The 17,998-nt window shown below is 38.6% G+C and overlaps 1 protein-coding gene across 37 annotated transcripts in view; it reads right to left on the bottom strand.

Moving 5' to 3' along the window:
• Nucleotides 1-1,501: 1,501 nt before the first annotated feature.
• PAK3 (p21 (RAC1) activated kinase 3) overlaps nucleotides 1,502-17,998 on the bottom strand; it is a 257,980-nt gene continuing 241,483 nt past the window's right edge. For 20 of the 37 annotated variants that reach the window (XM_070606552.1, XM_070606566.1, XM_070606551.1 and 17 more), the window contains 3 exons: nucleotides 11,559-11,696; nucleotides 11,101-11,228; nucleotides 7,537-8,157 (listed from right to left, as the gene is read on the bottom strand). In XM_070606552.1, the coding sequence (XP_070462653.1) occupies nucleotides 11,130-11,228; nucleotides 11,559-11,696 (237 nt within the window). In that variant the 3' untranslated portion in view covers nucleotides 7,537-8,157; nucleotides 11,101-11,129. Of the gene's footprint in view, nucleotides 8,158-11,100; nucleotides 11,229-11,558; nucleotides 11,697-17,998 lie in introns of all 37 variants that reach the window. The other 17 variants (XM_070606575.1, XM_070606561.1, XM_070606587.1 and 14 more) reach the window with 2 other exon arrangements.

Here is a 17,998-nt window from a genome sequence, read left to right as displayed (position 1 = left end):
ACTACCCAGAGGCTACTAGCACCAGGGGCTGGTGTGGATGTTGCAGATATAGATAAGTAGAGTCGCCAGCACAGTAGCAACAGGACAGTGGCATCAGCACAGGTTTAGTGGAAGGCAGTGGCAAGAGTGGTGTTTGATACAGGTGTATAGAAATCATCAGATGCCACCCAAGTGTCTGGGGGCCAGAGCCCAATGGGATGTGGAGAACAACCACAATTTGTGGGGCACTTTAGGTATTACCCCCTTCCCACTTCAGTAGGTGAGAGACTTAGATGAGGCTAGAGTTCTAGCAATTGAGCTAGTATGGCTGAGCTGTGGAGTAATACATTTATCATCGTCTGGGACCCTGTTTCTTCAAATTGTTGTGGCAAAGGGAAATGCCTTTTGAATTTTATATTTGACGGAAGATATTGGTAATTTGCTAACACATAAAAAGTATTTCTACTTCATTTAATACAGATTAAAGTAAAACATAGAAAATCTGCCAATCAAAGATGGAAGGACATGAGGGTAATAGTGGGAGAGGCAACTCACTAATTCACGCATACGAGCAGTAGAGAACTTGGCTAACTACTGGGATTCTCATTCACTTGCCCATTCATGTTTACAGAAAATGCCTTTTTTGCTTTCAACATGAAGAAATTCAGTAAGAGAAATAAAGTTTGCATGTAAATACAGTGAACTAGAAAACAACCTCATAGCATTTGGTAAGATACATAATCCATTCACAGGGAACGTAGTACAACTCTGTATCCACTTACACAAGGGTATCAAATTATACACACATGGGGCAGAAGGAACACTATGCTCGTGTAGAAGTGCTATTGGTGGAACAAACCTCCAGTTTGCTAAATCTCTGGGATTTTTGTCTTGACTCTTAAGGCAAAGTTTCTGACAAACCTGACTCCAATAGGTGCATCTAGCAGCTTTCAATGAGGTTTACTGTCATTTAGTCACATTTGGAGGTGGTTTTTAAAAGTTATCTTTATCAGAAATGTTTACAGTGCCTGACATATAGCAGGAGCTCAAAAAATGCTTTTTGAATGAAAGAGTGAATAAATGTCATCAGTGTGGGCTTGGAATCTCCTGTGATGTGTGGAGCTCAGTATGCGATATAAGATAAAACTAAACATTATGCAGATGGCTTTACTCATTCAGAATTTTCCAAGAAGAAAAATGAGCAAAAACAAATTAATTATTACATATGATTTCTTTTGGCAGTTTTCCTTCATCTACCCCTTGGATCCGCCAGCCTTTTGCCGTGTGTTGAGTATACACATTCGGCTCTCTGAACTAGTCCACGTAAAAACCAGATGGAGACTCCGGGTCTGAGTTACTTAGTGGCAGAATCTGCAGGACATTTCCTGTATTGCTCTCAAGGCTGGGCAATCCCCTACCTTGATACCTGTGAGAGAGTGCTACACTCCAGCTGTGAAGGAGGTAAATGGCCAATACCAAGGGGGTGGGTGAGAAGGTGACATAAGAGTGAAGCACCAGCTCATTGATGTTTGTCATTTTTATTTGCAATACTTTAGGTCCAAGTTTCAAACTGCAATATTTTTACACTCAAGACACAGTCATGCACAATCCATATTTCAATTTTCTATTGCTTCAACCACAATTTAAAATAACAGTATTGGAAACAAAAGTCCTTAAAAAGATTGGATGCTGAGGTCAGAAGGATGGAATCATACCATCAGCAGGTCCAGAAAAGAAATAACTTATTTAAAAATCAAACAAACGAAAAGACTATAAATATCTTTAATCCAGAGTTACAGAAAAATTTCACTACACATGGGTTTACAGATAACACATTTTAACGAAAGTAATGCACAGCCAAATGAGATACAATTTTGATAAACAATGAAAATGTAGATCCTCCTCAACTTGTTTTGTCTGGATATTATGAGTATAATCCCAGTAGATATCAGTATCCTGTGATTTTGCTCCTCCTGGCTGATGTACTGAGATTTAAAACTCAACCCACTAATTGTTATAGGATTCTGTGAAAGGTCTTATCATCACTAATGAATATAGTATACGCGGGTCAATAAAGCACACCACACATAAGCACACACATTGAACTTGTATTTCACACTCAGGGCTGGTTGGCACTTTGCTGTAGGCAGGGCATTGGGACTGTTCACTAACTTCCAATTTACTCTCTTTCCAGCAGCATACTCATACAACTGGCCAATCGCTGTGGGAGTTGTCATCAGAAATGCTATCTTTGGTTCCCAACATGTGGATTTGTCAAAACTCCTTAATGCTAATAGCATGTAATTACTTTTTCATTTCTCTCCCTGCAAGTGCTTAGGTCCACTCTTAGTAGTCCCAGCCATTAAAACGCATGGGTTCTGCCATTGTGTGCCATTTAAAAAGTAAACTCTATAAAGCCCAGCACTGCTTCATAGGAAAGGAGAGGCCCAAGTATAGTCTATTCTAGCAAGTGTGACAGTGTATTTCTGTTCTAGTAGCAAATACTGGCCACAGCTTAATGAAAACCAGACTTTACATAGAATGTATGGAAAATGAAAACTGGGAACACTCAACAGAAAAAGGACATTAAAACAAAAACAAAACAAAACAACTGTGAAGGATTGGAAGGCTGCCACAAATTTTGTCAACGTTCCCTAGTATTATTAACTTCATTTACTTGAGGGTCTTTTTTTTTTTTCCATCATCTTACATAGTTCTATTGTTTAACCATAACATAAGAGACCCAGGCTTAAGCATGTGATATTTGCCATCACTTTAGCAGGTTGAGTTTGCAACACAACCTATACAGAATATTAGAGCTTTTGGAAAGACCTTGGAGATCACCTAGTCCAATATCCTTATCTTACAGATGAGGAAACAGCCACAAAAAGGTTAAGTGACTTGCCCAAGATCACACAGTAAGTTAGTAACAGAGCCTATATTAGACTCCAGGTCTCCTTACTCCTAGGCTAGTATGTATTCCTTCCACTACCTCTGACGGATTCTCTAAAATTGCTGTTGATTTCCTCTTAGGTACTAAATCAGGTAAACATGGTACCTACCTTACTGCTGGTATTATGGGATAGCATCCAAAGAAGACTCTGACGGCACTAACCAGCTTCTATAAGTTTACCTTACAAGTTTGACTATATTACGTGACAGTAAATACTACTTGTCATATTATAGTTTACTTGTACACAGAAGTGTGCACATGGAGGTGATATCTCAGTTCCTGCATCTGCAGATTCAGTTAGATATTCTTTCATATCAAACAGACATTCCCAATGCATGAGGAGTTGAGTTATATCCATTTGGTCACTAAAGGAGTATGGGATCAGAAAAGGAGTGAAAAAATTAAAGCTAACCAACAGAAAGATTATATCAGAAACAGATCTCTTATGAAAAATTCTTTCTTAGGAAAAATATTTTCATTATTTCCAAGGTCCCATTTATTTCCTTCCCAATCCACATGCAAATATATGTTCAGAGCTGTGTGTTAAGTTCACTCAAAATCCGAGGCCTATTAGACTGTCAATATACAAATGCTGAATTTAAGTCTTCTTGCTCAGAGACTGGGAGAAGCTTGCATCACTAGTCATGCCTTTGTTTAACCAAATATTAACTGCAAGTAGCTCAGAAAACCACCATGAGATTCAACTGGAGATGGCAGGGTTAAGACTCCCATAAGTATTTTTATGTTGTGAACGGTCAATGAAAAGCCTATGGGTTCTCTAGGTATAATGTATGCTCTTGGTGAAACTGAGTAACATCTGAGGCCACTATCTCATTATAAAAGTCCTCACCTAAAATTTCTTTGGTGAGTTAGAAGGAAATTCCTCTCTTTTGGTAGACAGTCTCCCTTTTTCTCTTTAAAAATGACAGTAGTTACTGCATACAACCTATAATCAGGCAGTGCAGAAAGCATGTGGAGGCCATCTCAAGCCACAGCTAATAGGACTGTGACTGAATGCCAACAGGTAAATTAATTCTAAATATTTATCTTAATGTTTTCATAGTCAGCTTTTAAGTGCAAGTCATAACTTCTATTAAAATTAATGGGACTTGCCTACTGGTCATTAAAACAAGAATCCTACCTGAATGATATAATATCCCACTGGACAAGGAAATGGTGGGAGCTGGGGATTTTATCCTTCTATTCTTCCTAAATCCAACCTGAAAATCTGCTAAAATGATCCAGAAGGGTGATGCTTGAAACAGATGTTATCAAGGGGGCTAAAAAATTGTCACCCCTCGAATCTAAAGTAACCAAAACAGAAATCTTGGTGCCATGTCAAAGCTGAGGGCAGCCAGTTTTAAAGCAGATTGATGTGTCTGGAGCTCTAAAAGTGACATATCCCTAGCTTTAACTTATAGATAATAGTCCCCTAAGAAAGCACATGCCAAACCCCAGTGTGTGCCAACCTCAGCGCTCAGGCAAATATAAAGTCTATGGAATAATTGTAACTAGCAAATATCTGTGCCCTGCATGCTCTGGGCTCTGGCCAGAAGGCATCTGCTTCTGGCATCTTTTCTATGTTTCTATTGTCCCCTTTCTGATGTTTATTTACTAAAAAGCAATATTTTAACAACATCAAAGAAAATTTTAAAAAGGAAAAAAAATCACATAATCCCACCACCTTAACACAACTGATTCCAATTATCTGTGTTCCCAGTCTTTGTCCATATGCACTTATTTTTACATAGTTGTAATCCCTGTTTATGTTATTTAAAAGTGATTTTATAGATTCTCTTTTGAGAACTGGCAGCCTCATTAGAAATAAACAACCCATTGAGCAAAGGAATATAATTATTTACACGATCTTTGAGCTGAGAAATATTCTTTATAGACAAACATCTCAAACTATCAAAACAGTTATACAGACAATAGGAAGCAATTTCATATTTCTTTTTCCTTTAGCAATGGAATGTGCTTCACAGGGGAGAGATAGATGTGGGGATCAGCTGGTTAAACTCAAACATTGGGGTGCAATTCACAAGCCTGAAAGAAATCTGAATAACACAATTAAAGAATAAATACTTGAGTTAAATCTTCTTACATGACTTGGCCATCCAGTAGCCAAAATGGAACATGGACACACAAATATTTACAATGACACATAGACAAGATCAGCAAGAACGAAGTCATTACCCAACATGGTGACTGATTTGAGGAGATTGTGTCATCCAAAAATCCTCATGGGATTATGACAACGCACCGGATCCTTGCTACAACATTAATGTTCTTTTCTTTCTTAAATAAATAATCTCAACTGTGCTTCTCACCCTTCCCTGACTTTCCCACTGCCCTATCTCTATCTCAGGACATTTTGGAATCAACATTCGACGATGTGCCCTCATTATCTCAGGGCGCACTAGCAACTGTAAAGATCTGGATAGACTCACCTATGTTCAAGACAAGCTAAAAATAAATCCAGGGAAAGTGAATAAACTATTAACCATCTGGAGTCCAAGTTGTTCAAGTGTACCAAGTGTGAATCCTTCAGCATCATTTTGGCAGGAGAAACAGCTTCTCTCTAATACTTATTAGAAATATATGTAACTCTCCAACACGGGGAAGGGTCTTTAGAAGCTGTTCTCATTTTAAAATTTACATAGATATAAATAAATTTGTAAGAATAAAGCCTACTGGGATATATTATCATAAAATCTTGATACAACAGAGTGTGGTGAAGAAATACCTGGCTCCTCGTTAATATGCTGAATTGAAAGCATAAAAGAGGAGTCATTTCTCTGCCTACAGTGGCCCGAAAAGTCACTGCTCCAGGTCTCCCTCCACCAAAAGATGGCCTTTATGACAAATAAGGGATACTAATTGACAACTAGGTCTTCCCAATCAGGTTTGGGGCTCTCTCTACTGGCAAGGCATAGTTATCAATGTACTAACTCTATTCATACCCCAGGTATTATTTTATTGAATTCCCTGGCACTATGAATGAACATTTTTTAAAAAAACTTAATTTTAAATGAAATAAAAACTAAGGCCTCTCTCTCTCTCATTAGAACAGTGTGTTATTAAAAATTTCAGGCCCAGCTACCTTTTTGCAAAGTATAACACAGTACGCTTCAAATTAACATTACCATTTGATTTTCTTTTCATATTTGTTGTTTTATCCCACTGTGGACATTTTCTGGGAGGTCAAGCTCCTCCCAAATTTTATAGTCAAAGAAAACAATAGGAAAATAGGAAATCCACCAGTGATGTTATCTCCTAAACATAAACATGTGCACTACATGGTTAGCAGAAATTCTCCAAAGAAAGTACTTTCATTTTAAAGAATGGATGGATGTTTAGATGGATGCACGTACCACAGCAGAGAAGGAGAGAGGCCCATGTCATTGATCTCTTTCTCCCTCTTGCTGAATATAGATAGGTTCTATTCAGATTCTTGATACACTACAAATCAAAAGCCTTTTACAGCACAAATCGCTGGCTTTTCAAAGGCTCAGAGAAACAACTTTGCAGAATTCATAAAGTTGACAATACACTTGAAAGAGAAGCATATTCTTTTCTACACAGACACCCTCCACATATTTTTCTACTCTCAGAAGATTCAGGAAATGCCAACTGCTGAATTTTTACTAATTAGATACATGGTGAAACAACGGTCAAATTTTCATATTTTCTCCAAGCCACAAAAGGAATTCAGTTGAACTAATATTTCTTGGAATATATGACTGCAAACCTAAATTATTTTCACTGGAGAACTTCCAGATCTTTATGAACATGTTTTTGAAATTCAAAAGCCCAAAGGATTAAGTATGAACAGACCATATCCTGAAACAGAAATTGGCGATACATAAGCAAAATGGGAACAAGTATTTAGAGCCAAATGGTGATTGGGATGTAGTTTTCACTGACCTCGTATTTCTTACAGAATTGAATGCTTAGTATATCTCTGTTCTCCAGATCTTGTTTTTTAATTTTTAAAATGTTATAAATCGTCAAAATAATTTTTATCATAAGCAAATGTTGGTTAAGGGGTCTGTTTCCTCCTCATGTGCCTGTTTTACAGTGCATATGTTCCACAAGCACAAGAGAAGATTAAATTCGGAATCTTATCTTTATTTACTTACTACCCAACAAGGATTTCAGTATTGCACACTTATCTTGTATTCCTTTTGGCTCTCAGAGAAAGTCCCATCTCTGTTGAAGTATGGTTTCTCCTACCAGGATTTTCTAGAATCAGGATGTGGACTCACCCAACTGGAACGCCACAGTTTTGGTGTGTTCTTTTCAGGTATCATGAAGACAAACAAGCTGGCTTATATAAACAATAAATCAACTACCTTTTAAGCATCATCGTGAAAATGTGACAGAATTTCACCATTTAAGCTTTGTTTAGATATAGAGGTCTTAAAAGCCCTTCCTGAATACACATATTCCTCTCTGCTTTTGGAAAATGTCTTGAAAGAATCCTTTTCCAATACGAATGCAGAAAAACAGGTACACAAACCAAGCCACCACTAGAGAAGAAGAATAAAAAATTGCAACTCTATTAGGGCATGGACTTCCACATGTTTACACAGTACTTGCTCTGGGGTTTTTTTTTGTTTCTTTTGTTTTTTGTTTTGTTTTTGGGGTTTTTTTTTTGCTTTTTTTAAAAAAAGTTTTGACATCTTTTTTCTGGACATCTAATGACAATGCAAGTGAAAAACATCACATTGGGTAAGGAGTTTTGAAGGAGGTTCGAATGCAAGAGGAACTACTCTCTAACTTAAAAACAAATACGACACTATGAAGAGGGAGTGTGCATCTTTGAGAAAGCTTTTTCTTCAAAGTGAATGCACAAGATGAGGGGATTCACTACTGGCTCTTTCGCTTCACGGTGGAAGTGACCACTTTCCGGCCACTTCGACATTGCTGCCCTGTTTGGGCTGCGATTCAGGCTTACAAAGAAATTACATAATCCGAGGGAGTAGGAAAAAGGCTTATAAGAAGTTTCTATTCACTTGAAAGTTAAAGAACCCCCCACCCCAAATGACTGTCTTTTCTTCCATCTTTCCTGCAGCAGAGTTTTATTTCAGTCTTACTCATGAGGGAGATGGTGTGGGGTAAGGCTTGCAGTCCTAACGGCTGCTGTTCTTAATTGCTTCCTTTGCAGCGATAATCAGAGGAGTCAGGCTGGAGAGAGGCTTGGCTAATTTTAAAAATGGATGCTGCAAAAGGAAAAAAAAAAGAGGAATTACTGGAATTCTTTCCTCCAACAAGTATATTACTTTACATTTTCAAGCAGCTCTTTTTTCATTAAAATATATTTTGAGCATCCAATTAAACATCATTTTATTTAAAATAGTGCCAGCTTTTGTCCTTCAGATGTTTTTGTCCTTCAGTATCATGAAATCCTCTGGAAGCTGACTGGCAGAGCTAGCAACTCAGAGTAGGGGTCTTGTAAAATCTCACTGTGTTTGCGACACTCTAACTTTCCGACTTTCTTAATCTGATGAATTTATCTGGAGCAGCCATCATGCTTGAAAAAATGTCTTCGGTTGACCACTAAAGACCTTCACCCTGAAATCAATGGCTTCCTAACTGCTAAACTCAATTCTATGCCTCTACCATTTCTCTTTTGGCCCCTCTGCAGTACCTAATACAAGTGAATTTCCCTTCCTTCTTTGAAATGTCTTCCTTTCTAGGGGCCTGTGACGTTCTACTGTCTTGGTTCTCTTCTACATGCATGCTCACTGACTACTTCCTCTCCATCTTCTTCCTTGGTTTCACATCCTCCTCCCTCCTTCCACCTCCCACGTACCAGAACTTGGCTCTCATCATCTTCTTTTTCTAATTTAATTCCTTTGAGAGCTCATTTCCTGTCATGATTTCAATCTCTCATCAGCTTATGGGGATACTCCCAAATCTATATTATGTGTCCCGATCTCTTTCCTTTAATTCTGGTCCTATTACTCCAGTTGCGTGCTGGATATATCCTTAATGAATGTCCTTCTGTTCCCTTAAACTCAACATTTAAAAATGTATGTTAAAGTCTCCCAAACAGGTTGCTCTTGTGTGATGTAAGCTACAGAGGCTTTGGAGTCAGAGCACTTAGGTTCACTCCTTCCCTCTGTTTATTACAATGGTTAAATGAGGTAAGGTAAGTCACAGTTTCCTGTAAGCTAGATAGAGGCAAAAAAATGTTAGCCATCATATTATCCTCTATCACTTTTGCTTGTACTGAACACTACCTCGGTTTGATATTCTGAAGTGGCTTTTGTTGTCCTCTCCCTTATATTCTGCATGCAATCAACTACCGGGCACTTTCTTCTCAATGCCTCCTACAATTATCTCTTGCCTTCCCTAGTTCAGGCCTAATCAACCTAACCCTGAACTATAACAATAACTCTCCTTTGATCTTCCTGCCTCCATTTTTCCCTGTTGCTAATTCTTATTGCATACCACCAGATTAATCTTCCTCAACAAAGCTTTCCTCATGTGTGTCCTCAGATATCATCAGTGTTTCCCCATTGCCCACAGCCCCAGCTCTTCAGCCTGGTGTTCAAGGCCCTCCACGGTCCTATCTCCTGCAGCTTCCTTACTTGAACTCTTTACTTCAGCTATACTTTCTATTTTCTTTTCCCATAAAACCTTTCCTACATGCCTTTGGCCACACTATAACCCTTTCAGCTGAAATTCCTTCCCCCTTCTTCCTCAACCTATGTGAAACTGACCTGTCCTTCAAAGCCCAGCAGAACTCCCTCCTATTCACAGACATTTTCTGATTGCCATAGCCTATAGAATTGCTTCTCTAATCGACCACGGCATTTACTGTCCTAACAGCCTCTTGGTTTGAATGAATCTCTAAACAACCTTGCATTATTTTTTCACGTACTTAAGGAGATTGTGAACTTCTGGAGAATAGGAGTCATGCCTTTAACAGGTTTGTATCACCCACTGCACTTAAGTCTTTCAAATAGAATTGATGGAGAACTGAGTTAGGCCATATAGAAAGGCACACAAATACTCAAGACCTACGCCTTTTCTCGAGTCTTCCAGTGGTGTGAATGTCATGCATCTCTCCTTTCTCTAACCTCTAAAATGAGCAATGATAGGCTAGAGTCAGAGAATGAAATTATATGGACTTTAAGCAATATACAGGTTATTGCTAATATGTATAAAATGAAACGATGCAAAAATTATTCAATTTACACTCAAAATATAGTTTTGTATCAGTTATCTGACTGGTTCAGATAAAAGTATTGTTGGGAAGGAACTAACTAGATAATTGTTTCAATTATCTATGTAACTATATAGCTACATTAAGACAACCTATATCTTCACTCATCCTTGGAATGTGTATCTGGATGCTTGTGTGTGGTAGTGGGAGGAGTGAAAAGATGTGGAAGTGAAGCACTCAAAAGTTCAGGTTTTTCACCTGTTATTTGAGACTGGATTAACTAGAGGATTAATAAAGGGCGATTCTAGATTTGACATTTTAGGTCCCTATGATAGCCTGTGAAATGCTCACAGGAAGCAGAAAACAGAAGGTATAGCCTCCTCAATTCCACCAAATTGGTTTTCCCAGGTATGACCTGGGTTGGGGTGGGACATTTTTTGCCAGGGTGTGGCTCTCTGTCTCTGGAGGGAGTCCAGGAACAAAAGGAACAGATTTTCTTTTTGGCCTAGAACAGACTGAATCTGTGGTTAACACTCTGTATAACCAAGTCTTGTACCTTTTATTTAACCGGCTTACGTGTTCAATGTCACAAAGAGAACAAGCAGTCATTGTTCTTGTATGTTAAACAACTTGATGCATGCCCCCAAAAACAGTCCCCAGCAGTGAAGCTATATGTGCAGTCCTAGGTATGTCCTGCTTTATCAATATTAATACATCTTTTTCTCTAAATTGGTTTGTGTGGTGGAAATTCAGATAATCCAGGGCTCAAATCCCAGTTCTGCAACTCAATAGCTGTTTAAGCCTCAATTTCTACATCTGTAACATGGGATAATAGCACCTACCCTATAGAGCTGCTATAAGAATTAAATGAGTAATTTGTGCAAAGAATTTGGTACATACTATGCACTAATTATCATCATATATCCTAATCCCTGAGAGCCATGAAAAGGACAAATGGTTACAGAGGCACTCACCACTGGATGGTACTCACCCAGGCAAGCAGGTACCTGCCATTTGGCATCACAAGCAAAGGGGCTTTGACCAGTAAAGCATTAGAGTAGCAAATGCCACGGAAATAATTGCATAGTTATGTAGAGAATTACCTCCAGCCAAGAGCACCTGCATACAACATCCAGGGGCACAAGTAAAGTTTAGAACAAAACAGCAACACCAGAGGTTCACATTGCTTTTTTTTCCCTTGCAAAATAAGACTCCAGGAAGAACAAAAGAGATTTATAGATTAAACTGCCAACTTCTCAGAAGAAAGGCAACATGCCAATGAACCATGTATTAGATGCATGCCTATACTTATGTGCCTGTGGTCTAAAATCAAACGGTTAAAGCCTAACTCTAATTAGACATCTCTTGACAGAGCTCTGTTACTGTCACACATTGAGATGGAAAAGCTGAATATAATGACTCTTTGTAAGTGTTCTATTTTATTTTCACCTGCAAAAGCTCCTTGGCAGATCCTCGCCTATCCACATCCATCTCAAGACAGCGATTTAAAAAGTCACGGAATACAGCCGACAGTCTTTCAGGATTCTGGAGCTCTGGGGTTCCATTAGTGGCTATCAGATATAATGCCTACAGAAGAAAATTAGAAAAATCTATTCAGCACATAGATATTAGGATCATGAGTTGGCACAGAAGTCACCAATCCAGTTTCTTCCGGTTTATACTCTGGGTCTTAAAAATTCCATTTTAGAGAATGACACTGACATATACTTCAAAGTTTCTATAACACTTAGAAATTATTACTCTTGGCAGTAACTGAGGTGACAGTAAGGTGCTCCCCCCCCAAAAAAAAACTTAAAAATAAGGTTATAAGGTTGTTTTCTGAGAGTTAAGCTGGTAAAAATCCACATATAATGAATGTGTGATTAACCACCTAGGAAATTAAACCAAGGGATTGCCTGTGAACCTGTGACTCCAAAGAGCTGGGGAACACACATACATCCAATCTTGTTGACCTGAGTATAACCTCTGGAAGGCATTGTTGCAAAGGTGATTGTAATTTACTAAGTGTTTCTCTTGTTCAAAGAACATTTGTGAGCAGACCTGGGATGAACAGAATACATTATAGAATTGGAGACGTACAAAGGACCAAAAGATGGCAGTGCCTGGATGAGAGGTAACCTGTGGGGCCTAAAGACTCAAGTACTTTTGTCCTATGGCAGATGTATCCCTATAGATTTTAATTAGATTTCCCATGAAGGTCTACCTTTAATAAGAGCAAATACAAGAAAAGCTGACAGTAGTAGTCCTGGAACCTGACAATTCTGAAACCTACTGTTAAATAATAAGTTGCTAATCTATCTCTGATATCTTTGTTGTGTAAGGCCACTACTGAGAAACATCAATTTATGGTGTGCTGACAGAATCAAGGGCCCTAGCCTTCAAGGCAGAGTTGGACCCAGGACCATGATTAATTCACAAAGGTAAAGCCATCTTTCAAACGCTCTTGACAGCCAAAAGTGTGGCCATTCCTTGGGGCTGGCCTGGTGGTATAGTGGTTAAGCTTACACACTCTGCTTCAGCAGCCCAGGGTTCACAGGTTTAGATCCAGGGCATGGACATATGTACCACTCATCAAGCGATGCGGTGGTAGCATCCCACATACAAAATAGAGGAAGATGGGCACAGATGTTAGCTCGGGGCCAATCTTCCTCATCAAAAAGAAAAAAAGTGTGGCCATTGCTCATGCCTCTTCTAAGCAAACAATTCTAGAAACATTTATGTATCGAGTATCATATTAGACATTGAGGATCCAAAGATGAACAGCAGAATGTCCTGCTTTCAAAGATCACACAATTTAGTGAAGAGAGACTTATAGACAGCTACGATACAGTGAGACAAGAGCTATTAGAGGGTCATAGCAAGTGCTAAGTAAATATAAGTTGGAAGCGATTTATACCAGAGCTCAGAGAAAGCTTCACAGAGGAGGCGTGCACTTGAATAGTGTCTTGAAAGATAAGTAGGAATTTTCCTGCAGGTACTGCCACCAGGGTTATGCCTGCCTATGTGACCAACTCCCTAACTATTATGAAGACATGCTCCCTTCTGTACTTGCTTGGGCTTCGCAGCAAATTATCTTCCCCTTTCTCCACCATGACTCCTAATATTATTATTAAAAGTATCTCTATCAGAGTCTTTTCCCAGGCCAGTTTTCATCAGCTGGTAAGGACATCTCTTCTCCTTTCCAGACACCTCTACGGATGTACTTTAGAAAGGGTTAGGAAGGACTGCTCAATACAGTGGCTGTCAACCTACAGCATGCGCCAGAATCACCTAGAGGGCTTGTTAAAAATACAGATTCCTGGGTCACTCCCAGAGTTTCTGATTCAGTAAATCTGGAGAGGAGCCTGAGAATTTGCATTCTAACAAGTTCCCTGTTGATGCTAAAGCTGCTGGTTCCAGGACCACACTTTGAGAACTGGTTTAATCCACCCAGGTAATTACGCACTAGGCTAAAGATGTTCCCAGACCTGTCTGCACATGAGAATCACCTGAGGATATTGAAAAGCTTCCCATGCCTAGTTCTCATCCTCAAGCCAATTAAGTAAAAATCTCTGGAGGTGAAACCCAGGCATCAGTATTTTTTAAGTTTTCCAGAAGATTCCAATTTACAGCCAACAATGAGAGCCACTGGCCAAGGACTTGTGGTGCACTTAATAAGTCAGAAACTCTATCTCATAAGTGCACCAAATATGAGAGCCACAGACTCCCAGTGAGGGGGATTCTCTTGCATAACAATGGGTGAGAATTACAATGCCAGGTTTCTATAGTGCGATGAAACCTTCTGGGTTGTTTTCCCAGCATATTAAAACACCCACATGTAAATAATATCCCCCCCAAACAAACACCTTCCTTTCCCCTACTCTTCACACTTTTCTAAGTTTCAATTCCTTTGTTGATGAACAGCAAATGCAGGTGGCAGCTATTAGGAGTTTCATGCCAAAATACAAACCAGTGACAAATCTAGTCTTTTCTAAAAGGAGATAGTATGGGAAATGAATGCATAAAGTGCTTTTAGGAAATCATCAACTGGGTTAAAATCAACTAGTGCACAATCACAGCAGATATATTAAATTAAGCTCAAACAAAGTGTTTTTAGTTCTTGGATGATTAGTGCTTGAAGCACCTGTCCTTACATCATTTTTGTTCCATTATTAAAAGAAAATTGGTGACTGCAAATTACATTTGCTGCTTCCTCCCAAAACTCTCTTATTTCAGTTGGCCACTATTCCGCCAAACTCTCTGTCCTTTGCTTGCTTTTTTCTGCTCTATAGCTAAGCCCAGTCCTAAATGAACACATCTCTTTTCTCCCATTCCATTCTCCCTAGGTCTGTTTGCATGCTATAGTGTTTCATTTTCTCACTTTTTTTTCACCATTCTTAGCTAAACATATCCCACTGCATATAATCTTGTTCCTCACAAGTACACATATATCTCTAACCAAGTCCTTCTCGCCTCTCTTCAATCCACGCCTAATTACCTCAGGAACTGCATGCCCCTTTTTCCATCCCACGTATGAATCAAAAAAATGACCTTATTTATAGTTGTAAAGCCTGAGTAGTGCTAGTGATACAGTGCAGCACGGGAAAGAAAGCCCTCTCACTTGAAGGAGAATCAGAAGGAACAAGGAGCCAGTGCTGTGAACCTGTAAAGCACTTCAAAGAGCGAGTATCTCCTCTTCTGAATTTCCACAAAAAGAATGGCTGTGGTTTTTGTTGGGGGGTAGGACTGAAGATGGGGGGGGTCTTGGTTGGTAGCCTAACAGACGACTCCTGCCTGGTTGATTAGTGCTGATCTGCTTACACACCCTCCTCCCTAATCTAGGTATCAAATGCAAGGCTGCTTTTACTCAACACTATATCGTAAATATTGTCTGATGTTTTTAAAAATTCTTCATAAATATCAATTTAAGGGCTATATAATAGTTTATCACATAGATGCACTATAGTTAATATCATTGGACTGATTTAAAAATACATGTACTAAGAAAAATGTTGAAAGGAAACACATCAACATGTTAACTGGTTCTCTCTGGGTGGTAGGATCATTGGTGACTTAATTTTTAAAACATTTTTTTTCAATTTTCAAAATTTTCCTGAACGAACACAATGGCTTTTATTATTTTAAAAAACCCTCCAAAACATTATTTAAAAAATAAATTTAAAAAGCTGTGCCATCCAACTTGCACAAAAATCCTCATCTCTCTCTCTTTGTCTTCCTAGGATTAAACCTGCTTTTCATCAAGTACTACCCCTTGAGGGAAACAAAAACCCAGACGATTTTTCTTCAACTATTGTTTTCATTTTAATAGCAAGAGTATTATTTCCAACTAATTTCCACTGCAAAAATTCACACTTTCAGTTATATTATATAAACAAGGGCTAAACTGGCCCTTGTGGACTGACCTGGGAACATATTCACTGTGCATAATGCCACTTTTATGGGAAAATGCACTCTGAGTTCCAAATAATTAACTTAAAAATGAACTTTTGGAACACATATTGTAAGAAATTTGTAAAAATATTTGTAAAAAGAAAATTGCTACCCACTGTCCTGCTAATAAGAGACAAATACAGTTGTAGCCAATATAACGATCACAGCAAAAGGGTTTTACTAGCAGTCAACTCTTAGATGAAGAAAGATTGAGGAAAATAGATCTAGGCATAAGTGATCACATTTTGGTTTTATCTGAGTTAGTGAAAACTCAAGGAAAACGAGCTGGCTATTAGAAATTAGACTAGAGATTTCCTTTACAGTTGGTTTCCTCTTAAGTAAGAAACCATAAAATTATCCTTGAGTTCTCTTCCTTCCTCATCCAGCACCCTTTCCCTACCCCGATCCTTACTATAATCAGTCTACTAGTTTCGTTAGTGCAATCTTTAGAAATATCTTTCACACTTATCTACTTGTCTGTATCCCTATGGTCTCTACTTAAGGTTGAGCTTCTCTCAGACTGTTACAATAGGCTCCTAATTGGTTTTCCTTACTCAAGCCTTTTTATTCTTCAGTCCGTCCTCCTTAACAATGTATCTCATCAGAGATCTCATCATGTCATCCATTTTTCCGCTTAAAAAATGTCGGTGGCTCTCCATGGTCCACAGATACGGTTTTCAAACCGTACTCCCCAAAATTCCCTGCAAGAGCAGCTAAGAAGGAAAAGAAGTAGGAGAGGGAGACAGGTCAGAGATTTTGGGTCCCTACGTTTATAGTCCTCATCTGTTCCCTTCTCATCCTAGAGCTCTTCTTCCCCTACCCCCACATATGTACACACATTGGCCAAAGCTGACATACTATTCACGCCAATTTGTTCACCATCCCCACAATAAAAAAATACTCTTTCATATTTGCGTAAAATGCTATCCTCATTTCCCTTGAGTGCACAGTGAACCTCTACTTGCCTTTAAAGCTCTATTTCAAACGGCACTTCCTCTTTTAAGTCTTCTCCATCTCTCCCAAATAGATACAGTGACCAACCACCTTGGTCTTCTGGGGAGTGTCCTGGGTTTTAGTACTGAAGGTCCTGTGTCCCTCAATGCCAAACAAACCAGGATAGTTGGTCACCCTAAAGATAGAGTTAGCCATTACCTCCTTTGAGCTACCACAGCCCTTTGTTCATATGTCTATTTTCACGTTGTATTGTGACTACTTGTTACTTGTTTACAGGTGTGCCTTTCTGGACTGTGAAGGTAGGAATTGTGTTATCATCATCTCTGGATTTTATAGCAAATGGCTCAAAATAGGTGCTCAATAAATGTTTTTGTTGCTGAATGAAACGAGAGCCAAAATCTATAAATAAATTTAACCGAGCTTGGAAAATAACAGACTTTAATATATAAAGTATTAAAGCTCAGAACCTAAAGTAAACTATTAAACATACAAGAAGATACACAAAGAATGACAGAAGCGCCTTTTCTGAGTTGAACAGAACTGGCATGCGATAACTTTGGACTAATCAATCCTCAGTGTGGGAGAAGGAAGAAAGCTCCGTGATCAGTGTACATATGGAGATATCATCAAAGGGAGGGAAAACTAGTAAAAGATGACCACCACATGGTAACCTGCTGTGGGCAAACGCAGAGAGGAAGGGGAGAGGAAAAAGTGTTCTCTGGGACTTGAAATATAGTTCAGAAACTTAGTCTTCTTTGACTGATCTTGAACAGAGAAGGTGCTCTTGATTAATCTTTTGCTACATTATTAAACAAGGTCTGTTTAATCCTAAGGTGAGGCAATATAGGCCCTGTGACCTACTGACCTTATTTATAACGTTAGAAAGACACCCTTTGGCCAGAAAATGGTGGCTCTCTTCATTGTGATATACATATTACCTAGAAGTTTCTGATATTCTAGAATTCTTAATAATAACTCTAAGTCTCTTGGCAATAACACACAAATGTCGCAGTTTTCACTGCCCCCGATGTGCAACTAAATTTACCTAAGTAATTCAGAAGAAGCTACTTCACCCAGTTGAAGGAATAATTTAATTTACCTTATTGGCAATTTCCTCAGTTAAAAATGATCAAAGCAGTCATCTTAGAAGTTACAACATTTCTCCAAAGAGGTCCCAAAACAATCCATATGTACCAAATAAATTTTCATTAAGGCAGTTTTGCAACAGGACTAACCATTTAATTAAAAAGCTTCAGTTTGTGACTTAAGTTCATTATAACAGTTTATAAAGTTTAGATGAAGGTGTTAGAAAACAAACCAGGGGACTTACATGGAAATGTGTTAGTAACCATGAGAGGCCCAAGCACTGATATAAGACTCACTTTAAAAAGAGGATAGGGTGTGGTACAAACATTTCTTTCCAAGTTGAATATTTGGGATTCGGAAAACACATTTTGCCATGGAAATTGTGTTATACATGGTGA

Source organism: Equus przewalskii, chromosome X, assembly GCF_037783145.1.
Source record: "Equus przewalskii isolate Varuska chromosome X, EquPr2, whole genome shotgun sequence".
NCBI classification, from domain to species: Eukaryota; Metazoa; Chordata; class Mammalia; order Perissodactyla; family Equidae; genus Equus; species Equus przewalskii.
The sequence above is the reverse complement of the archived record's forward strand: the minus strand, read 5'-3'. Positions and strand labels throughout refer to the sequence as shown.